This window comes from Cariama cristata, unplaced genomic scaffold (assembly GCF_000690535.1).
Source record: "Cariama cristata isolate BGI_N322 unplaced genomic scaffold, ASM69053v1 scaffold19372, whole genome shotgun sequence".
NCBI classification, from domain to species: domain Eukaryota; kingdom Metazoa; phylum Chordata; class Aves; order Cariamiformes; family Cariamidae; genus Cariama; species Cariama cristata.
In genome coordinates this window covers 1-21360 of record NW_009605729.1, presented here as the reverse complement: position 1 = coordinate 21360, position 21360 = coordinate 1, and the positions used below count along the sequence as shown (strand labels likewise).

Below are 21360 nucleotides of genomic sequence, written 5' to 3'. Positions count from 1 at the left end.
AGCTGCCCCGTGAAGGGTTTGGGGTCCGAAGCGTGGTCTTGCTGGCAATGAAAAAGAAGTGGTTTTACCCCTGGCAGCTGTAGCGAGGACTAGCAGTAAGTAAATAACTTAATCATCAGTAATACACACGCTAGTCTTTGAGGATGCCCCCGGCTTGTTGACACAACCAAGCGTTAATAATGTGAGAAAGCAACATCAGGGAGCGAAAAAAAATTTTTTTCTTTTAGCTCAAACGTTTTTCAAGCTGCAGATTAGCGTGTGTAGGTCTTCTTAATCGTGTTATTTATCCACCACAATATGGTTTTTAGCAGTCTGAAAAGACTGGTATGCTGCTAACGTTTCTTTGCTTTTTGTTCTAGAAGTACTGTGGATCAGCATCAGCCCGTCATGGAGGGAACCAGGCAAACCAGGATTTGTCGTCCACACAAGATAAGTGAATCCTCAAAGGTTTGTACGTTTTGTGTCGTCTACCAAAAAAGAAAGTTTCAGAAATAACAAAAAGGGGGATAAAGGCTCTCCTTTGGGTGGACTGTTTTGGAAGAATTTGAATATTCTGAGCTTTTAAAAAGAGGTATGAAATGGTGGTTTACCTGCTCAAATATATTTTTGATAGAAGAATTTGCTATCTAGTGATTTAAAAAAAAACCCCACAGCAGCAGCAAATGGACATCTGCTCATCGTGACTCATAACTTAAAAAAGAAACCCACATCATCATAGCACAGTATTTTGTCTACACGAAAAAATTCAGTCATTAAATGCATTGTGTTTGTTCGGGGAATTTTTCGTACTGATCCATCTCATAAAATCCGAGCTAGTTACAGAAGCAAAGCTGGGATTACTCTTTAGATTTAGTCTTTGTTTTGTACAAGCCTTCATCCTGCAAACAGTAGTTACTCCAGTGAACTTGGGATGTTTTCTTCGGCTTGTGAGGTTAATTTTCTTCGTACAGAATCTCTGTCTGCACAAATACATTGATTTTAGTTGGGAATCCACAGAAGCCCATCTTAGGTAGCTCTTTACGCAGGTCATCAGGATGATGACCTAAGATTTATACAATGTTACTGTCAGCTGTAATTATTATGTTCGCTTTGTTTCATACCAGTGAAAACTGCTTTTCTGTTCTAGTGTGAGCACTAGGTTACAGAAGCTGCAGAGCAAGTACCTTGAACTACCAACAACAGCTAGAAAAGAGAAACTTTTCAGTGCCTCTGTCTGTCTTATCAAAGTTCAGTGAGTCAGATCTCATCGTCTTTTGGATCACTGACGAGTAGCGGTAATGCATTAACAATCTGAAAGAAATTAGATCTTTGAATCAGAAAAAAGTTAAAATGCCCCTCTAATACAGTGGCTAAAAGATAAATAGGACTAATTTTTAAATGCATCCCTACAAATATAATCTTTCCCTGAGTGCTGATCCTGTCTACCATTTAAATGGTTTAGTCTGAATGTAATAATAATTCATCACATTAAGAATTAATTAACTTGACAGCATTGTTTTATTTTCTTGCTTAGGCACCAGCTGTCACTATCTGTTAAACTTAGAATTACTAGATAATGCTAAAGCTGTTCTACAGAATATAAAAATAGCTTGAGAAAGATGTTTGTGTTTAGTATAAAATTAGTCTTCGTTTTGAAATGTGCAGCTATCAGCTTCTGTTATTTGCTCGCTGAACAAATGAACTTGCTAAGTGGCTGAAATATGTTAATATATTCTGAGTCCATCCGATGCCATACGTCATGATTTTATGCTTGATTTCTGAAGTGGCAGCAGTTTTACGTGGCAACAAGGATTTTAGGAGTACAAGTTATCAGGCGTATTTGCGGTCAGGATTATGCTGCTGACTTGACAGCCAGCTAAGTAAATAGGGATCTCTGGCAAATCTTATATTCTGGTGTAATCTTGTTATGCACGATGGTGGTATTAGAGAATATTAGAGAGAAATGATCAGCCGATTTACGGAAACAAGAGGGAATATGGTTTTGGTTTAATCCAATAACTGTCCCCCATGAGTCAGACTCAGAAGAGGGTGCTGTTAAGATGTTAGTTATCGTCTGCACATCCACTGTCCTTTATCATAGGTGCCACAAATGTGTGGTTTGTCCTTTGCCATATTTATTCTTCTTCCTACCTCCTTCATCCCCTGGTCTCTGCTTGGGCTCCTGTATGATATCAACATTTCTCAACCTCAGGCAAACAAAGATAAAAGACTTTACAGTCCTTAAACCCCATATTTTTTTCTGTTACAGATCTCTGGCAGTTTTATTCCTCAGTGGAAGTTACTGTGTTGTCTATGCCATAGATCCCTTTTTAAGTTCAGAGGTATGATGGGGCAATGAGTATAAAGCAAATTAAAGAGTTTTGGCCCAGAATACTTACAATTATTGAAGCCTCTTCACTTAGATTGGTTTAACTCTGTACACTTGCGTGTACAAAGTTACTCCAACAGAAGGCTTTTTGGCAGCTTAGTCTCCATTGTTTAGAAAAGAGCGTAAGCAAAACTAAAGAGAAACCACTGGGCTATCACGCTAAGAGCAGCACATTTGGTTATTAATTTGGGTCTCATCTTTGGCGGACTGCCTGTTGCTATACAACCGCCTGCTAAAAGGCAGACGTGGGAGGTCAGGCTCCCAAGGTTGGTATTAGCTCAGGATGATTGGCTGCCATCACGTCTGGACAGTGGTGAGCTGAATGCGTTAATCCTGGTTATCTCATCATACAAAAGTACAATTATCAAATTATGTACACAGAGCGCATATCTAGAGTGAGGGTTGTGTGCAGGGGAAAAAAACTTGGCTCCAGGTCTTGAACCTTTCCAGTCCAGGTGGGTAGAGAGGTTGTCTCACTGTGGTTTAACCAACCCGTTAATGGCTTAGCCAGACAGCAATAGTCCTGTGCTTTCTGTTTGGGAAACAAGGAAAGCCACGGATAGTTAGGATTTTTAGGAGGAGCAACAGTTTGGTGAAGGAAGGGTTGAATGCCTGAGAGCCTTGAAGAGACCTCGGGTAACCTGTGTGACCGTTTCAATGTAGATATGGACTGAGACACCTTTTCAGGGTGTCGCTTCTGGGAATGCAGTCTGAGGGTGTAGAACTGGGCCAGACCCAGGGTCCTACAGCCAGAACTGTTCAGAGCTAACTTAGGTATGATATAAAGGTGTGCTTCCTTTCCACCTCCTTTCATTTCTCCTACATGTTCTTACAGGCTCTGCAACTCTGCCTGTTTTGGATTTGGTAATTAAAGTTACATATTTGCATTTAACTTAACCTGGGTTTTATTACAAGAGATCACAAGGTAACTGACTGTACCGTCAAGCATTCCATTCCTCCGGGAGGATGGTCCTAAAAGCTGCGTCACTTGACATACTGGGGTGACCAGCCCCTTCGGTACGTGTTCTGCAGGACGTTCAAGGGACAGCAAAACGTTTCCATTTTGGTTCTTCTTAAGACTGGTAATGCGAGTCTGTGAGGAAGAGGCGAACACTGGTTGCCTCAAAAGCTCCGTGGCACGTACGGAGCTGGTGGGAAGAATGTCTGGACCAGAAGGATCCCAGAAAGGCACTTAATGGATAAGTTTTGAGTGCATTTTCCCCTTTCTTTAAGAGAAAATATTTAGTTGTATTCACTAAAACGAAAACTACCTCGGCTTCTGGAAGCAAGTAGAAGTGTTATGGGAGTAAGTTATCCACATGTGTGGCTTTGCACATAAATAAACAGCTATTATTTTTGAATGCAGTGTGTGTGCCTGGAATAATATGGAAAGAAAGAGAGGGATTTTACCCTAATGAGCTTAGAAATGCAGAGTTCTGAAAAGATTTAAGAGGGGTAGCTGTCAAGTAAGCACTAACCCAAACAATACATGGACTGAATGAAAATTTGGCATACTGCTGCATGTGTGTCTCCCACTCCGAATACTTAGCGAGTAGCTTAGTTGAGAAGAACTCTGTAAGGAGTCATTTGGGGGACAAGTAAGAAAGGAAATGTCAGCAAGATGTCTGGAAGACAATGGGTGGAAGAGTTTCAGAAAATTGTGCCTGTATAAATCATCAGGGAGGAGGTTTCAGTGCAGCATTGTGAAGGAGGTAGGAATAAATTACAAAAAAGGAAGAGGGGAGTAGGAAGAAGTAAAAGTCTGCATAGGCCTTTCAAAGTGAAGGTGAGGCCCTTTGGCTCGTACTGTGTTGCTTGCCAACTGTTTCAAGTCAGAATTTAATCTAAATGTGCAACACAAGTAAGCTTTCTCTCTTTTGTGTATGACTGCGTCTAATGGGAAAACACTTTGTGCACACTGAAATTTATCTTGGTGGAGATAACATCTGCCTGATACTGTTTGTGTATTGCAGGTGTACAGGTGGGATGACCACTCCACTCTAGTTCTTCAGAGCCTGAACGAGCAGAGGCACCGAGGCCTCTTCTGTGACATTGTCCTTGTGGTAGACGAACAGAGGGTCCCTGCCCATCGGAACCTCCTCGCTGTTTGCAGTGACTACTTCAACTCCATGTTCACCATTGGTATGCGAGAAGCCCACCAAAAAGAGGTTGAACTTTTTGGAGCCTCTTATATTGGTCTCAAGGCTGTGGTGGATTTCCTTTATGGCAGTGAGCTGTCTTTAGATGGAGGCAACATCGACTATGTGCTCGAAACAGCTCACCTGCTGCAGATCTGGAAGGTGGTCGACTTCTGTTGCGAGTATCTGGAGAACGAAGTCAGCGAGGAGAACTATTTGTACCTGCAAGAGCTAGCCTCTATTTACAACCTGAAGCGCCTCGACTCCTACATTGATTCTTTCATCTTGCAGAACTTTGGCACGCTGTCTTTCACCCCGGATTTCCTGCAGAACATTTCCTTGCAGAAGTTGTGCCAATACCTGGACAGCAGCAACGTGCAGCAGGACTGTGAGCACGACTTGCTGCAGGCTGCCTTGCAGTGGCTTACCCAGTACCCGGAAAGGGAGAACGAGGCTTACCAGGTTCTGGATAACATTCATTTTCCCTTGATACCTAAAAGCGATCTCCTCCATCGAGTCAAGCCTGCCGTCTGCTCTCTTCTTCCCAAAGAAGCAAACTGTGAGGGGTTTATAGAGGAGGCGGTGAACTATCATAATAATGTCACAGCTCAGCCAGTGCTGCAAAACAAACGGACAGCCCTGCGGACCTGTGAGGAAAGGCTCCTCTTTGTGGGTGGGGAGGTTTCCGAACGGTGCCTGGAACTGAGTGATGATACCTGCTTCTTGGACATCAGAAAGGGGCAGTGGGTAGCAGAAACCCCTCTCCCAGCCAGACGAAGCCACCATTGTGTTGCAGTCTTGGGAGGCTTCATCTTCATAGCCGGAGGCAGCTTCTCAAGAGACAATGGAGGGGATGCAGCTTCAAATCTCCTATATAGGTATGATCCCCGCTGTAACCAGTGGATAAAGGTGAGACTTAAGCTGTATTATTTCTCTGTTTAAAGTCCTTAATGTTTAGAGTGTTTTCTTCCTTTTTGGTGGAAGGACAGAGCTCATTAGAATAGCCAACATAGCAATGCTTGCAAATGGAAATTCAAGTTAAGTTGAAAAAGCACCTACTTGAATCCTTTGTGGGAACACTTAAGTTACACACACATCAGAAGAGTTTGGGGCAGATTTTCAACTTTGCTTGGGATTTGGGCATCTCATCTGTGAAATTCCTGGTCAGCAACCACCTGCAACTCTTTAGATCACTTCTGGGAGTAATGCTAGAATGGACTTACGGAGGTGATTGCTTAGATCATCTTTCTCAAGCAGTAGCACATATAACGAAATCAAAAATGGGTCTGATGTAAAAAGAAGATGTCTCTGACACTTGTCAAATATCTGTGTGCTAAATGCCTCTTAGAACAAGCTATTCGCCTCCAGTCCTGCTGTAAAACCGTGCAGCCAGTGCAGGTTCCTGTATGAACCAGTCACGCTGTGTGGTTCAGTTGGGGTTCTGAGTGATTCCAGTATATGTTTCTTGCAGAGTTTTGGAAGGAGGCCGGTGTTACACAAACTTTTATAGAGTAGCCTGGCTCTTGGATGCTTCCTGTTGTCACCTTTTTTAAAAATTAATGCTATGTAACATGCTACTGCAGAAAAACAAAAGTATTTTATGAATATAATGGTCAAAACCAGTAGCTCTCCTTTCCTAATAAATGGGAAGAAGCAACTATCCTGTACTCGGACATGAATATACCTTAAGTCAGCTTGCTTACCAGATGTTTGAAGGTGTCAGCATGTTGGTTTTTTTGACAGGTTGCCTCCATGAGACAACGCCGTGTGGATTTCTACCTGGGAGCTATTACTGACATGCTGGTAGCTGTTGGTGGCAGGAATGAAAATGGGGCACTTTCTTCAGTCGAGACCTACAGTCCGCAGAAGGATTCATGGTCCTATATAGCAGGCTTGCCCAGGTAATAAAGATGTTTGGGAAGTTCTGTGTTTGAAGGACAGTGGTAAAGGGAGCCTGTGTGACTTTAGCTGATGAATGGGTATCCCTAGAAGGGAGGCAAGGGGCTATATAACCAACGTGGTCTCAGCAAGTAACAAACCGCATCAGCATTTGGTATTTGAGTGACCAGCTCTTCCAGGCAGTGTGCCTCATCTCAGCTTGATTAGTTTTAATTTCTGTCCCAAGGTACGTCTGAAGGATGGGAAGAAGAGGTCTTGTAATTTCACTCTACTATTCTTAAAATATTTTTCCTGATGTCACTTGGAGTTTAATTTTTTCAGAGGCACTGTTTAGATCTTGATCAAAGGCTTTTATAGTTTATTTGGCCTTACTTTGTCACCTTGGTGTGATTGTTTTCCTTGTAAGGTGTTTCTCTCTGGCTGCTCAGGTTGGCTGTTGCAGATGAACCACATTTACCTGTATTCCAAATAGATAACCCTGGCAAATATGACCTCTCTTTTTCTCAATCTGAGTTACAACTCAGCTGCTTTACTTTTGAGAGGCTTTAGTTCTGCAGTTCTTCATGTAACAGCAGCACAGGACCTTACTGGTATTTTGAATCAGTGTTTTGAGTGGTGACTTCATAAGAATGATACAATAGCATTTTATTTGCAAACGGCTATTCAGATTTAGTAATATTTCACATTCATGGGAATTACAGGAGTAGTGGCTGTACAGGTGGTATTTTCATGATGTCTGAACCTGCAGCTTCAGCAGCAGTGCTTGCTTTCTTAGTAGCATCACGAACAAGATACTTGCGATTTGATTTTTAGAGTTCAGGTTTTTTTCCCTTACTCCCTTAGCTGCAGAGCCACAGGCAGCCAGTGAAGGCACAGAAGCCTGTTGCCCAATTCTATTTTGGGCAGGTGCTGCAATGTGAGTCTGATCCAGGCTAACAGCTGGGCTCGAGTGCTCTTCAGAAGCAGGATGCTTTTTCTGTTTTATTTGTGCTCACACAGGCAGATCTAGCAGTTGAGGCTAAACACTACAGTCTTTCCTGGGAAGCTGTGTACGAGAGTATCTTCAGTTCCTCAGCCCTCCTGTTAATTGGGGTGACCTGTGAAATCCCAGTAACATCTCATAGAAATTGTAGCACAGCTTTCTTTTTTTCTTCTCCTTTTTTTTTTTAAAAAACATTTTTCAAAGAAATGTCGATGTGACCTGACTGCCTTGTATGTTCTTAGAAAAACATTCACCTCAGAACGGTATGGATTTTTTTTTTTCCCAGCATATAAGTGGCTCCGGGGAAGCTTGCAGACTCTAAGCTGTCCAAAAAGGGGCAATTTTTCTGCATGTGCCTACTGCTACCTGTGTGTTGGCTTTGGGAATTTTGCAGCTGCAGCATTTAAAAGTGAACTTTGTCGTGAGGGGTGTTAATTTTTTTATTAGATTGCCTCGCTGATCCGCTTGGACTAGGCAAAAGTCCCCCTTATGGGATAGACCCCACTTACACTGACTTAGCTGGTCGCTAAGCTGCGGGGTTAGGCTGTAGTACAGCGACTATTTTAAGTTACTGCTGCATCCCAGACAAAATAGTTCTGCATCTTCTCTTCTTGCCTGCTCTGTCCTCGTCCCATGCTAACTGTCCCTTGTGCCAGCTCAGGCGTTTGTGCAGCTGTGTAGTGAACTAGGTAGTTTCCCACTTTTCCATGTGGCTGCTCTCTTGCATGTTAACATGTCTTTAGTTAGATCTTAATGGACACTTAGTACCTTCAGATTTTCTGTCTTTTCAGCCCCCTTTCTCCTTTTGGAGAACTTGCGCTGGGCAGTATATTGTTTGCAACAACCGTTTTTCTGCACGGAAGGAATAAAGTTAGAACTTTATGCAGGTTGCAAAAGGCAAAAATCAACGCGGAGGTGGCCAAGAGAAAGAAACCTTCTGAATGCAGGGACAAGCGAATGCTGCTTGAGGTCAGAGAGGTGGCTGTGGCAGGTGTGGGTGGCTGCGGGAAGGGATCTGGGCAGTCCTTTCCTGAAGTACTTCAGGTGGGTTTGCTGATAGCAGAGGAAGGATGAGAGAGAATTTTGTGATCTATTCAAGACTAGAGGAAAGAATGCTAGCTACAGGTCCTTCTGTGTACTCCTATCAACGTACTCTTGATCTGATCTCTGTTTTCGTCCCCACCATATGCTTTTGTTCCTCAAACTGATTTTAGTTACTGTTTTTACCCAAATAACATCTTCCCCAGCCTTATTCCAGCAGCAGATCTTTTCTCCTCACGTAGAGGATATCAGAAGCTCCAATCCTCTGCTTCCTGACTGCCTGATCAGGCAAAATGTTCCAACGTAGCTGCCTCGTTTCCTGCATTTTACGGTCGTCTTCCCTCTGAAAAGAAAATGTGCAGGTTTTTTGTCCTCTTGGGGGCATGGCCACTAGAAGCAGGCTCCCTGCCTGCACCTCTGGTGTTGTTTCTGACTGCTCTAAGCCAGCAGCTGCCTGTAAGAGTGTTCCCTGGAGTGATAGGCACATGTTGAGGTCATTCTGGGGTGTAGGCTCGTGTAGTTTGATTTGAGCTGTGTGAGGTTGGACTCTCAGAGGTTATATTTGTTAAAGCTTCTACTCTGAACATGCAGAAAATGGTTTTATGTTTTGTTTTTTTTTTCTTCAAGGGTTATAGCTTGCTCTGTGTGTGGAGATTTTCAGGGGAAAGGCAATGGTCGCATCCTTGAATACACATACCTCCTGTCTGCTGCCAAATCCCGTGCCCATGTTGGTGTACCCAGGCACAGTCATGCTCCTCTAAGGAAGAGCTTTGCAACCTCTTTTTCATCTCTTCTTCCCCCTGCCCCCTTCCCACCCCAGCGTGGTCAAAACAACACTTCATTTTCCCTGACCGCTTTCTTGGAAGGAGCTGAGCTGTTTTGACTGAAATACTGTCTTACTTAAGAAGAAAACACAGCCTCTTGAGGCAGATGCTTAACATGGAAAACTTCAGCCAAGCTATCTAAAGGGTGGACCTGGTCCAAGTTTGCTACAAGTGAATTTTGCCTGACTCTCATTAGGGTCCTTGGTTGTGGGATACCTTTCCCATTCTTCAGAGCAGTCCTATATGTTTTTCACCATTTTCCCAGGCTCTTTGGGAGCAGTTGCTGCCATGGTTTCTAGCCCGGAAGGGAGCAGCAGTGGCTGACAAGCTTGGCGGAGCAGAAGTTGGTGCAATGTGTTCTCACCTTGAATAGACCATGAAAAAGTCTGCTGCAGACATCAGTGAAATTAATTGAGTGGCCCCAGGTTAAAGTTTGGCAGAACAACTGAAGGCAGTTGTATGAGGAAATGTGTTGGAACAGGTTAACGAATGATGCTGTCTGCTCTGCTAGTTGTCTCATGAATAATCTCACAGGGTTGCAACAGGTGGACACTGAGATTCAGAACAACCACAGCTCGCTTGGACTTTGGTTGGAGTAGGGGATTCCCAAAGCTTTATTGAGTTAGTCCAAGTGTTCTTCTGTTTCAGAAAATAAATGGTAGATTTTCTAGCATTTACTGAATGGTGTTGCTGGGTCAGAAACTGTAATTTTTGCAGCATTGTATCTGGGTAAGTCATTCAAAATTAGCAAATGGCTCTAGCAAATGTTATGAATCGAAACTTCTTTCTCCATAATGCCTCCGTCTTCTTCTGGCCGCTCTTATCGATAACACTGCCAAAACTCTTGATGCTTTCTGTTGGAGGATGTCTGGACCCGCTGTATGAAAGTGTCTTGCTCTGTTGGATGTTTAGAAACGACTCTGTTTAAACCATAGGGCTTGCAGAAAGGATTCTTACTGATTGCTTTCAATTTGTGCATTCTATTTCATGCAGTTTTCTATTGATGTGAAGCCAGGTATGTGCAATTTTGGGTGAGCTTTTCAGAAGTCAGGCAGAGTGAAATACTTCGAGCATATTTTAATGGGTAATCTCTCTACATTGGAAAATAAGAAATTGATGGTCAATTTGATGCTTCCGATATGATTGCCTCTTTCAAATTACTGTTGTAGCTATTGCTGTTCACTAGACATAGTCACTGATCGAGGCAAAAAGAAAAGCATCACTGCTTTTTCTGTTGCTGTCTATGCTAGACTGCATGCACGTGCTTGAGAGAAAATGTCTATTGCTTGCTTACCTGTACAGAATTCCATTTCTAGTTAGTGTCGGAAAACATTTAACCTACTTTTCCAAAGTCACTCAAGTTTTTCTTAGCTTGCAGTCATTTTTTTTTTTTTTCCCCAAATGCTGAATGTAATGTGATTGCTATCAGCAGTACCGTGACCCTGGGCTTTGTGTTGGACTCAGTGTCATTGCACTCTTCTCCTTCTGACTCCTCAAAACTGTTACCTGACGCTGCCTCCACAGTGGAGTGTGCTGCACGTCCTCCAGGTAGCTGGCTGGTTAGATGTGGGTTTAAAATCTAGTGCAGTTTGAGAAAGGAAATGAATTCAAGTTGTCCATCCCACTTCCCAGATGGGTAGTCTACTTTTTAAGACCGATCCCTGTGTATATAGAGAAGCAAAGACTCTAGCAACCAGACTGGGTGCCACTGGAGATTTACACTCCCAGTTCTTGTCTGTAAGAGACCACCACGAACGTATAGCAGCAGCTATGTACACTACCCCTGCCGTAGCATGTCTGGTGGGTGCAAAAGCTGGAGTGTGTGTGCTCAGGGTATTTCATGTCAAACAGAAGCAGCGAGCATGAGCTATGCGCTTCCATGGTTAGATGGATTGTGAGCTGTGGAATTTTTGAGTTGCCTTTTCGGATAAAGTCTCCTAACTATGCCTTAGTCCTCTCTTCTTTCTTTCTTTTTCCTGAGTGGCTAAGAAGCAGTGCAGTTCTGAAGTCAGCTCTGCAAGGTCTCCAGGGATGGTGCTCCAGCCCCTGTAGTTGAAAGGTCTGTCCTGGTCACTCAGCATTCTTAGGCCAAGCGCGTCAAGGATTTTTCTCTTTCTTGTAGAAGGAGCCTGTTAAAATATCTGATTCAGACACCGGTCAGGGATCAGAAGCTTTGGTAGGCATCTAGAATGATAAATGTCTTTTAGCTTTTCTCAGAAGTGTTGTGCTTTCAGATTAAATGTGGGTTTTCTTTTCTATTCCACCTTTTCCCTTGGCACAAAAGTGCTTAGCACTTAGGTGTGTGGAAGAAGTTATGATACCGTTTGGGTAGCTGAGAGAAACTATTACCATGCAAAATAAAAACAGCTGAAGGTTCTATCCACATTGAGTTTCCAGCTTGTTCAGGCATGGTTCAAAAGCATTCCACGCTAAAGTAATGCTAACGTAGGTTTGTCTGCCATAGAGGTTGAGTTGTCTTGAGTTCTTGACTACAAAGGATGGTAGCAGAGGCTCATGAGTGCAGCATGATGAGTATATTGCTCTGCAGCCCTGTGGGCATTAAATTGTTCGGGCTCTTTGTACCGGTGTGTGCGTCAGTTTGCTGTGGCTGGTGCTGCAGCTACATCTTTTGACACCCCCCTCACCCGAAAAAAAGAAAAAAAAGTCATGTGCAGGAAGGGTACGTTCAAAGAAGCGAAGCGCTGTCCCTCACCTTAGCGTTCCACTTCTAAGAGCTCAAAGGGGTTTGGTTGGGAACATCCTAGTGTGAAGTTAAGGACAGCCTCAAGAATTAGGTTCGTAGTGGCTTTATTATAGCTGATCAAAGGGGTTTTCTCTCTGCCCTCTGGAAACAGCATGCACGATGTTGGTTCCACCATCTCATTTTGCCTTATTTCAAACACGGACTCTGATCTATGATTGACTGAGGCCTGTCGTCTTGTCTTGGATTGACCAAAGAAGTTATCACCGGTGTAGCAGAAGTGGTAGAGCAGATGGATAGCTCACGAAAAGGACACTACATGTATCATGACTGCAAATAAACTGGGCTGTGAACACTAATGGGTAAGAAATGTGATTCGTGATCCTGAAGCTGTGGAAGGGGAAGGCAGCAGTAGTTTTCTTGTTGGTTTTTCTTGGTTAATGGCTACTGGTGAGTCTGAGAGGTATCATGATTATTTCCTCTTTCTGTCATAGAAACCCTTGCAGAGAATATGGATTTTTTCCTCTCTGGCCCTCTCAGACTGATCCAACCCAAGCACTGGAGCAGGAAAATGGGAGTGAAGGCCATGCCAACTAGAGCAGGATGGGTTACTTCTGTTGTATGACACACTGTAGAGGATGCCTTAAAAAGTGATTGTCATACCTTAGCGCTCTGTAGCGACCAGGTATGAAAAGGATGCCTTAAAAAGTGATTGTCGTGCCTTGGCACTCTGCAGCGCAGGGTGAAGCGGTATGAATAAGAATAGTTACTGGGTAGCTAACAGAATTAGGGATTCTTCTGTCTTTAGTCACTGTTTATTTTCTTCCTTAGTACCAGTCCTTGTTGAATGCTTGTGTCTCTTGATCAAATCCGTAAGTGCTCAGTCAGATCATTTTTGTTTGCCTGTCCTAGGTTTACCTACGGCCATGCTGGAACAGTCTACAAGGAATTTGTGTACATTTCAGGAGGCCACGATTACCAAATTGGCCCCTATAGAAAAAACCTGCTGTGTTACGATTACCGCACGGATGTTTGGGAGGAGAAGAGGCCAATGATCACTGCCCGAGGGTGGCACAGCATGTGCACCTTACAGGACAGTATCTACTCCATCGGTGGCAGCGATGACAACATAGAAACCATGGCTCGTTTTGACATTCTGAGTGTGGAGTCGTACAGCCCTCAATGTAACCAGTGGACCAGGGTTGCTCCTCTGTTGCAAGCAAACAGTGAGTCAGGGGTGGCAGTTTGGGATGGCAAGATTTATATCCTCGGAGGCTACAGCTGGGAAGAAACGGTCTTCTCCAAAACAGTCCAAGTTTATGATAAGGAGAAAAATAAGTGGTACAAAGGAACTGACTTACCCAAAGCGATTGCTGGTGTGTCTGCATGTGTCTGTGCATTGAAACCCAAAACAGAGGACAAAAAGAAAAAGACAAAAACAAAAAAACATCAAGATCGAGGAAGATGACTACTTCTGGATAACCACCCCTTGATGGTGGACTCCAAAAGGACCTTGTATTTAATCATTTCTATCTAACCTTGATTCTTTCTTTTTCTTTTTAAATGGGGTCGGGGGGGGAAGGCATCTTCTGAAGCCTCAGAAAATGTACAGTTGAATGTGGTTTTTGGATTAAGCTCATGTTTAAGGTAAAAACAACAAAAGAAACCAAAAAAACCCCTCCTACTATATAAGGAGTGATACAGCAAGAGAGGTTATGCTGATGTCCTGAATGTTGAGGCTTAGTCTTTTACTTCTGTGGTTCATGGCGTTTCCACATACATCGTATTATATCAGCGTTTTTAAAATAAGGTTGAATCTGTGGCTGAGACAATAATGTCGAGGGGGAGGAGGCAAAGTAGTAAGTGTCTGGTTTGAAGTTACACAGCAGTTCAAAGGAGTTCTGAAGCAACTGCTAAGAAAAAATTAAATGAATCTTCGATGTCGTAAATCTTGAATTTTTGTAACATTAATTTACAATACATTCTTGAGTTGTTAGTATCAGATTTCTGGAACATGTGAGTGTTCAAAGAGAATATTGCTTTTGGTGAATGCAGGTCAGATCAGCTTAAAGAGCGAATAACTCCACTGTACTCTTAAGATTTAGACCTTGTTGTGCGGCTAAAGAATAGATGGGATTGACTTGGGCTTGGATCGATAGCACTGTGAACTTTGAAATCTGGGAAAGGTGAGGTGACTTTTGTATCCCTTGTTGTGGCACTTTTCATATCTAAACACAATAGCAAGTTTTTCTTGGGCTTTAAAACATGCCCCAGAATGAGGAGAAAAATCTGTCAAAGAACTTGAAAGAAGATTTGAGGATTTGGATGGAAACTGTACAATTTGCCTTGGGCTTCAAAGCAGACAGAACTGATAAGAGCTCACTGTGAGTTTGGGGTTTGCTGAATAAGGGTAAGGGTGGGGAGAAATGGCAGGAGGATCTTTCAGGTGAACTTGAAGCAAGCAGATGTCCCTCCCCAGCCCTACCAGGCTGTAGAACCTGGGATCCACTTCGTTGAACTCAAGCCTGACAGTGGTCACGGCTAGTAGCCAGTGCGAGCAGGGGCCCATACTAGACTTGTCTGCTGTCAAAAAGCTTATTAACCAAGGATGATTAATTGCAGTTTGGTAATCCTGAAGAACAGCAACTTGTTTTTTTACCTAAGCTAATAGCTCACACTTTCCTCTCTTCCCTCCCACCCTCAAGTTAAAAAAGTCTGTTTATGAGAGTAGCCTTTCCTGATGGGTTTGGTGGGGACTCAGAGCCGTGGCTCATCGGGCACGCAACCAAACACCTTCCCCAGCAAGACCGGTTCAGAAGAAAGAAACCCAAAATATACTCAGGACTCTCTTTGGGATCCAGGCAGTGGGACTGAACTGAAAATCATGTCAGATCCTCTGTGCCACGCTATCCTCTGCATACCAAGTAAAGAGATTTCCGCCCCAAGTGTTAGTCCACCCTCTACAAACACAGCTGATTCTGCTGCAGATACTAAAATTCCCCGACTGTCTGGCCAGCTTTCAGGCATTCACCCTGGGGCGTTTTACAAATGCACCTCTGATTTGCATGAAGTCCATCACCAGCAATCTGATACAACCACCTCAGTTACTGTAACAATGCCAGGCCACAGATTAATATTCCTCCTTCCCGAAAGAAGAAATTTTTAGGAAGTTTTTAAAAACAACTTTTATACTTTTTTATAACACATTTTGCTAACTCAGTCTCTTGTTTGCCATATATTATATTATTTACTATAGAAGCTACTGCTCTGTAATTGTGACCCCCTTGTTGCCGTCAGGAACTCACCATTTGATGGATTTTGAGTCTTTGTGTAGTTGGTGGGGATGGGATGCAGCTGTTAGAGCAGCATTTACATTCTCAGCATTGTCAGGCAGCCGGCTATAATTGTGACTATTGTACGGCCTCTTCCCCGATAGTCCAGTTCGCCAGACATGCTAATAAACACGCTTTATTTTCAGCTATTGGTGCTCTGCTGAGTGGATTTCAAGGGCTTTGGTTTAAAGTTCTGCTGGGGAAGTGTTGATTGTTGCTGTTACTTCTTTCACATCTCCCCTGTGCACCATAACCGTGTATTTCAGATTTGCCTTTTTTCCAGCTGGTGTACATACAGTTGATATCCCACTACCTTCCTTTTTCTTTTTTTTCTTTTTTTTTTTCCCCCCAACTATTTACCTCGAAAATTGGAAAACACTAAGAAAACATTTTTGCACTTAATTTCATTTGAAATTCTTGTAAATTAAAGATCTCTTACATATATTACAAGACATATTTGTATTGAAAGAGGTACCTCTGAATAAATCTCTGGAGTGCAAGGAAGTTACAGGTTTCTTCTTCAGGGTTAAGAAAGGATTTAAGAAAACTAGTTGAAATTAATTTTGTGAAACTCCTTGAGGTTTTTTTGGTGTTTAAGAAAAAAAAAAAAAAGCCTCAGGAGTTAGTGTTTCATTTGCATTAATTGATTTATTTTAAAGCCTTTGTACACTGCATGAGGTAATGGTTATTCTTTTTTATCCTAAAAATAAATTAAAAAAAAATTTGGTTATGACAAACTCATGAGTTGTTTGTTTTGTTTTGTTTTTTATCTGAAATCCTTGCTATGTTGACTGACAACTACTTAACTTTTTGGGACATTTTCATTTGTAAGCATAGAACAAAAATTTCTAAGTCTTGCTTTGTTTCTGTTAATGGGTTGCTTGTTACTATATCCCCCCTTTTAATGTGTTTATGTATTACATTAATGTCTGGAAACAATAAATCCAGTTTAGAATACTGTATTCATCACGGTCTGACTTGTGTATTGATTTAATTGATGTTTTCCTTCTTGCTTAAATTGGAAAGAAGTAATTTCGTAATTATTTTTAGGTGGCATTGATAACGGTGGAAACGTTTTAATAGGCGGAAGTTAAATGTAACAATATGAAGTAGAAATGTAATTTATTTGGCTAATCCCCCTTTTCTGCATCATGCTTAAAACCAGACAATCAGAAATTACTTTTCACGTTTTTCGCAGCTGTGACAAAAGACCCAATCCACTTTATATAGTGGTTTCAAAGATAGTACTTAAAGGGGAGTTATGACTTCATAACATTAAACTTAATTGCATAGGCAAAATACAACCTCAGTAGTCATCAAAGTAAGCTTGCTTTTTTCTGGTCCATTTATCGTCCCTTCAAAACCAGAGGCTATAGGTGAACATGGGATGTCTCTCGTGTCACTGGGATATCGTACCTGTTGTTGCTGTAAGCATTTTTCCATTATTAAAGGAAGAAATGATTACCATTGGCACCTACGAGACCCACGGTAGTAAGCATCGCTAAAAGCTCAGTCTGGCAGAGTGCCCCTTGATTTTTGGATGTTGTGTGCCCAGACGCGGCTCATCGTCACTCGAGAAGTGTTAGCAGAGAGAGCACACGGTGCTTGAAAATCACTTGAGCTCCCGAGTGCTGAACTGCTCTGTGAAATTGGTGGGCTGGAATTCTGCAAAAATGAAAGGGAGAATATGTATGACACGAGTGGATTTCTACTTTGACTTTTCGAGGTCTGTAATTAAGATCGGTAGAGAAAAGGCGTATCCTCCTGGTCTGTGCTCTTAGGAAATCAGCCTGGCCTCTGCACCTGTACGTGCCACTGCCTTTGTAAGTTTTGTAAAACATTTTACTTCTTGTCAGGAAACATAGCTCTTTCTTCCTGCCCGCGGGGAAAAATAGCTACTGCTCTACCTCATTTTTAAAAAGGCTCCTATTGCTAAATTCTGAGGAAAGCTTGTTTTACCTGAGACAAAACAACTACCAAAAACCTCAGGTTTTCTCTTCCCACACTTCCGTGCCTGTATCTTGGCATCAGCATGTAAAGGAGCTGCTGCCTGGAACACTGACATTAGATAACATAAATCCCTTGAGGAAAAATTACACCATGGTGTGAGATGGAGTTGTTTAGAAGGCTTGAGAAAGAAGCTGGAAATGTTTTTGTTCTCAAGTTGAAATCTTAAATTGAGAAAAATGTGCCTGAGCATCTGTCCTTCTCCGTAAGAGATCGGACTGCTTTCTTCCAGATACTGGTGATTTTCTGTGTGCTCTTTAGGACTGAGTATTCTTGACAGCAAAAAAGTGTCTCATGTCTAGGGAATGTAAGGAAATAATTTAACCTCTAGTACTCTTTCTGAGAAGCAAATTAACTCGCAGGAGGGAAGTCCGGATTCTAATTGTGAATCTTATCTTGCTGATATGTCTTAATGAAGCTCTAACCAGTAAGAAGTTTCTATGGGGGAAAAAAAAGCGCTAATGTGACAAGCTTTATATATTATTTTATTTCAGTTTTGTATCCTGTTTCAGTTCTCATGAATGTAATGATGAGTGAGAAGCTAATTACTCCTTCATGAACTTATGGCTTTGAATTGTCTTACGGACCAGGTCAGGGCAGATGCATGCCCAGTCAGACGGAGATGTTCTGTCACTGCGCTGTGCGAGTTGGAGCATAGACGAGCTCCAGCTACCTAGAGTTTCCTTCTCCCTTCTGATAACTCCACTACTAAGCGAGAGAGACCCAGTCCAGCAGTGGGTTTGTTCATACTACACGCATTTTTTAGCATCGCATAGGTTCTTCCTGGAACTCAGAGCAGCTTTGGGAAAAAACATACCTTTGGTTTTACCATGATGAGTTTGGTGACAGAACATGAAAGGAAGGTGAGAGAGAGACTTGCAGGTTCTTTTGAGACTGCAGCCCTAAACCAGATGATTGCACGAGAAGAGAGAAGGCTCGTATTTAAGATAAGGGTGAATAACTCACAAATAATTCAGCCAAAAGTTCTGCATAGATAATTGAAACACAGAACATACTGAGTCAAGCATCCACACGATCTACTAAAGGCTTGTCCAGACTTCAAATTTGTTTCAGGTTAACTTGAAAGAGTCCATGCTTAAGTTCCTTACATCGACAAATTATTCGTTACAAATTGTCAGCAAATTTAGGAACACGGAGTTTGAAGTCGAGTTTGCATTAACGCAATTTTTTGAATGAAATACCTCCTGTTGGTGTCCCGTGCCAACTTTGCTCATTGCTTCTGCCTGCGTAACCACTCCTGCGCTGCTGCCGGCTCAACTTCCCTTTGCGAGCACGGGGATGCCTGTTGCTGGCCTGTGCAATTTAGACCACAGAAAGTTCAAAACTTATTCTGCAAGCTTGTTTCACTACTCACCGTACTCTGAAGTATGAGGCTTTGGGAAAACCTCAGGCATGACTATCCAGCACAGGCAGCTCTCCAAAACAGAGGCTCGACAGGAAGGACCTGAGCAAGTTCTACACGGGAAGGAGGAGGACTTTATCAGGGTTGTAAAAATGTTTTGTTGCAACCATCAGCAGCAAAAGGGACCTCCTTCAGCAGTGACTTCTGTTCCTTCTTCACAGGCACCACAGAGCAGCTTTTGTGCCCCCATGACCACGGTGAAAACAGCTCGATTTACCTCCGGCAAAGTTCACGGTGTCTCTGTGGACCTGACGCTGGAGGAGCAGTGGCGCAGCTGCGTTTGATAGAGTATGCCAGTGACATCTCTGGATGCTGACCTGGAGTGGGCTGGTTTTCTACTGAAAACTTAAAATACAAGGAGCCAACTGACCCATGAGCAGAAGCCCCTCGCTGAGATCCACCTGACGGAGGTGACTGCTTCTTCAAAATACTTTATGGCAGGCAGCAGCATGGATGGAGTGAAAAGAGCTCCCTCCCCAACACACTTTTTGTGCTGCTATGGGCACGATGCTGGTAGCACGGTGGGCCCTTCCACTCCTGGTGTTTTAAGTAATGTTTCTGGTTTTTCTCCACGCAGCAGCCACCTTAGCTTTCTGTGTCTTGGTCCTCCAAAACACAGTATAGTGCTGACTGTTTTTTTCTTGCCAGTTGAATGTCATTACCAGAATGACTGGAGAAATAGCAAAGCCCTTATTGTACCTAGAAACTATTGGGATGAAAGTTCTGCATCTCCGAAGAAAAAGTCTTCAGAGCTCCTAAAACTCTTAGTACTAGGAGGAAGTAGTAAACCTCCTGCAGTGATCAACCAGCTCTTGCAGCGCTACAGCTAGACATTCCCTTCTGGCCCTGAAAGAATGGCTGTGTGGGTCCTGGTTGCTTCAGCAAATCTGTGTGTATAAACCCTTCACCTCCTGGGCACTGTCATAAGCGCAAGTCTTATGATCTAGTGAAATCATGAGGAGTAGGGTACGGAAGGGTGAGCCATTCCCACGCACTTTGCATTTACAGTAGGATAAGAACAATTGCAGTAGTTACTGGGAGGCAGCTAACTTGAGAATAGTTAGCTCACTAGCTAATGTCAGACAATCCTTTATTTCCATAGCCATGGACCTCATTTGTTGTCGATCAATTCACAAAATAATTAAGTCAGTACCATGTTGTTAGGAACATCCCTTTACTCCGTGAATCTTAAGAACATGGATACACAGAAAGAAAAATACAGCGCCATTTTTTTGAAGTCGGAAAAGCAACATGTTGTTTGGGAGCTATACTTCATGGCCGCTGGCATAAAGGATAGAAGAAAATAAAACTGATTTATGCAATGCAGTAAGCAGTAATGCAATAACAGACCACTAAAAATGGCAAAAATGAATGATAAAACAGAACTGAGGTGGAAACTTTCCAGCAGGTAAGTTTCTTCAAAGCATCCTATTACAATAAAATTTACAAAACTTACGTTATTACAAAATATTGTGGTAAAATGTTAACAGACTTTACAACAAAACTGTAAAAGACTGGATAAAATTGAAGGTGTTTTAAATGTTACTGAACTACGAGACAGTGACATCCTTTCTGCCCATGTCAGTTTTCACCATCGGCTACGGGTTTTGAATTTTTTTAATTCAAACAGTATTGGTGTTTGAATTAACTGATTTTCAGTCGGGAGGCACTGTGCTCATTTGTATTTTCAGCCATTTGAAGGGACAGCCTTTCCAGCAAAAACAGTTTGCTTAGGCAGTATTGTGGGCTGAAGGGAATTTTGCCTTCAACCAGATGAGCTACGTAAGGGTTTTCACTCCATTATTTACCTTGTAAATCAGACTCCCGAGGGGAGAGTGCCTTTCAGATGTTTGCAGTGCTGTATGCAAAAGGCCTATACATTTGTCTCCCTTTTTTGTTTCTCTCTCTTAATATTAAACAGCCATTTTCACTGCTAGTTCTCTGCCTTAGGACAGAAGAGCAACACTCGCTAGAAACAAAAGGAAGGGAGCGGTAGCAGGGTGTGTCAACTAAAAGGACAGAAGCTGATATAGGAAATCATTTACTGTCATGAGCACACATTAAGTGTTGCACTTCATAAAACGAGAGGGAAATGTCCTTATTGTAGATGTGGATGAATCTTCTTTCCACTTTCAGTGAACCTCCTCAAAGTTCTTAATTTCCTTTTCTTCCCTTCGATTTTCACAGTAATATTAAGCTTTCTCGAACACTCGCTTCCCAGCTGAAAGTAGACTTTTGCAGGATTTGGTCGTTTGTTTAAGGAAAAAAATATGGACTAAATTAGCAATTAATTTAATGGATTCTTGCCTGGGGGTTTCAGTATTCAGTTATGACTCAGTCCTCTCAAAATCATGAGATTGGCTTAGTCACTTAATTTATTTTTTCCAGATACAAACACTGAACGCATTCCCACTCTCATTATTTGGGACAGACGCGGGACAGCTTTGTTCTGCCAGCACACGGGCAGGCAGCCTACTCCTCACCTGCCGGAGTAACCCTTGGCACAAGGCCTTTTACACACTTCCGAAGTGAACCCATGATTAATTCCTTGGGGGCAGCCTGGCTGCTCGCATGCTTGCATTTTTTCAACAGCTGCGTTTCTCCTGCACCGAATTCCCTCACCCCAGTACCAGAGGGCTGGCCGT

General features: G+C 42.6%; 1 protein-coding gene across 1 annotated transcript; it reads left to right on the top strand.

Moving 5' to 3' along the window:
* Positions 1 to 387: 387 nt before the first annotated feature.
* Positions 388 to 13602, top strand: KLHL36 (kelch-like family member 36). Its single transcript, XM_009696102.1, has 4 exons — positions 388 to 447; positions 4342 to 5415; positions 6250 to 6407; positions 12866 to 13602. The coding sequence occupies exons 1-4, from the start codon at positions 388 to 390 to the stop codon at positions 13419 to 13421; spliced, it is 1848 nt and encodes a 615-aa protein (XP_009694404.1). The 3' UTR covers positions 13422 to 13602.
* Positions 13603 to 21360: the final 7758 nt, after the last annotated feature.

What these genes read in the sequence shown, in the direction of transcription:
- KLHL36 (XM_009696102.1), top strand. Translation starts at nt 388, where the DNA reads ATGGAGGGAACCAGGCAAACCAGGATTTGTCGTCCACACAAGATAAGT. An exon ending in AGATAAGTGAATCCTCAAAG is followed by an intron (nt 448 to 4,341) that starts GTTTGTACGTTT and finishes TGTGTATTGCAG; the next exon opens with GTGTACAGGTGGGATGACCA. An exon ending in TATATAGCAGGCTTGCCCAG is followed by an intron (nt 6,408 to 12,865) that starts GTAATAAAGATG and finishes TGCCTGTCCTAG; the next exon opens with GTTTACCTACGGCCATGCTG.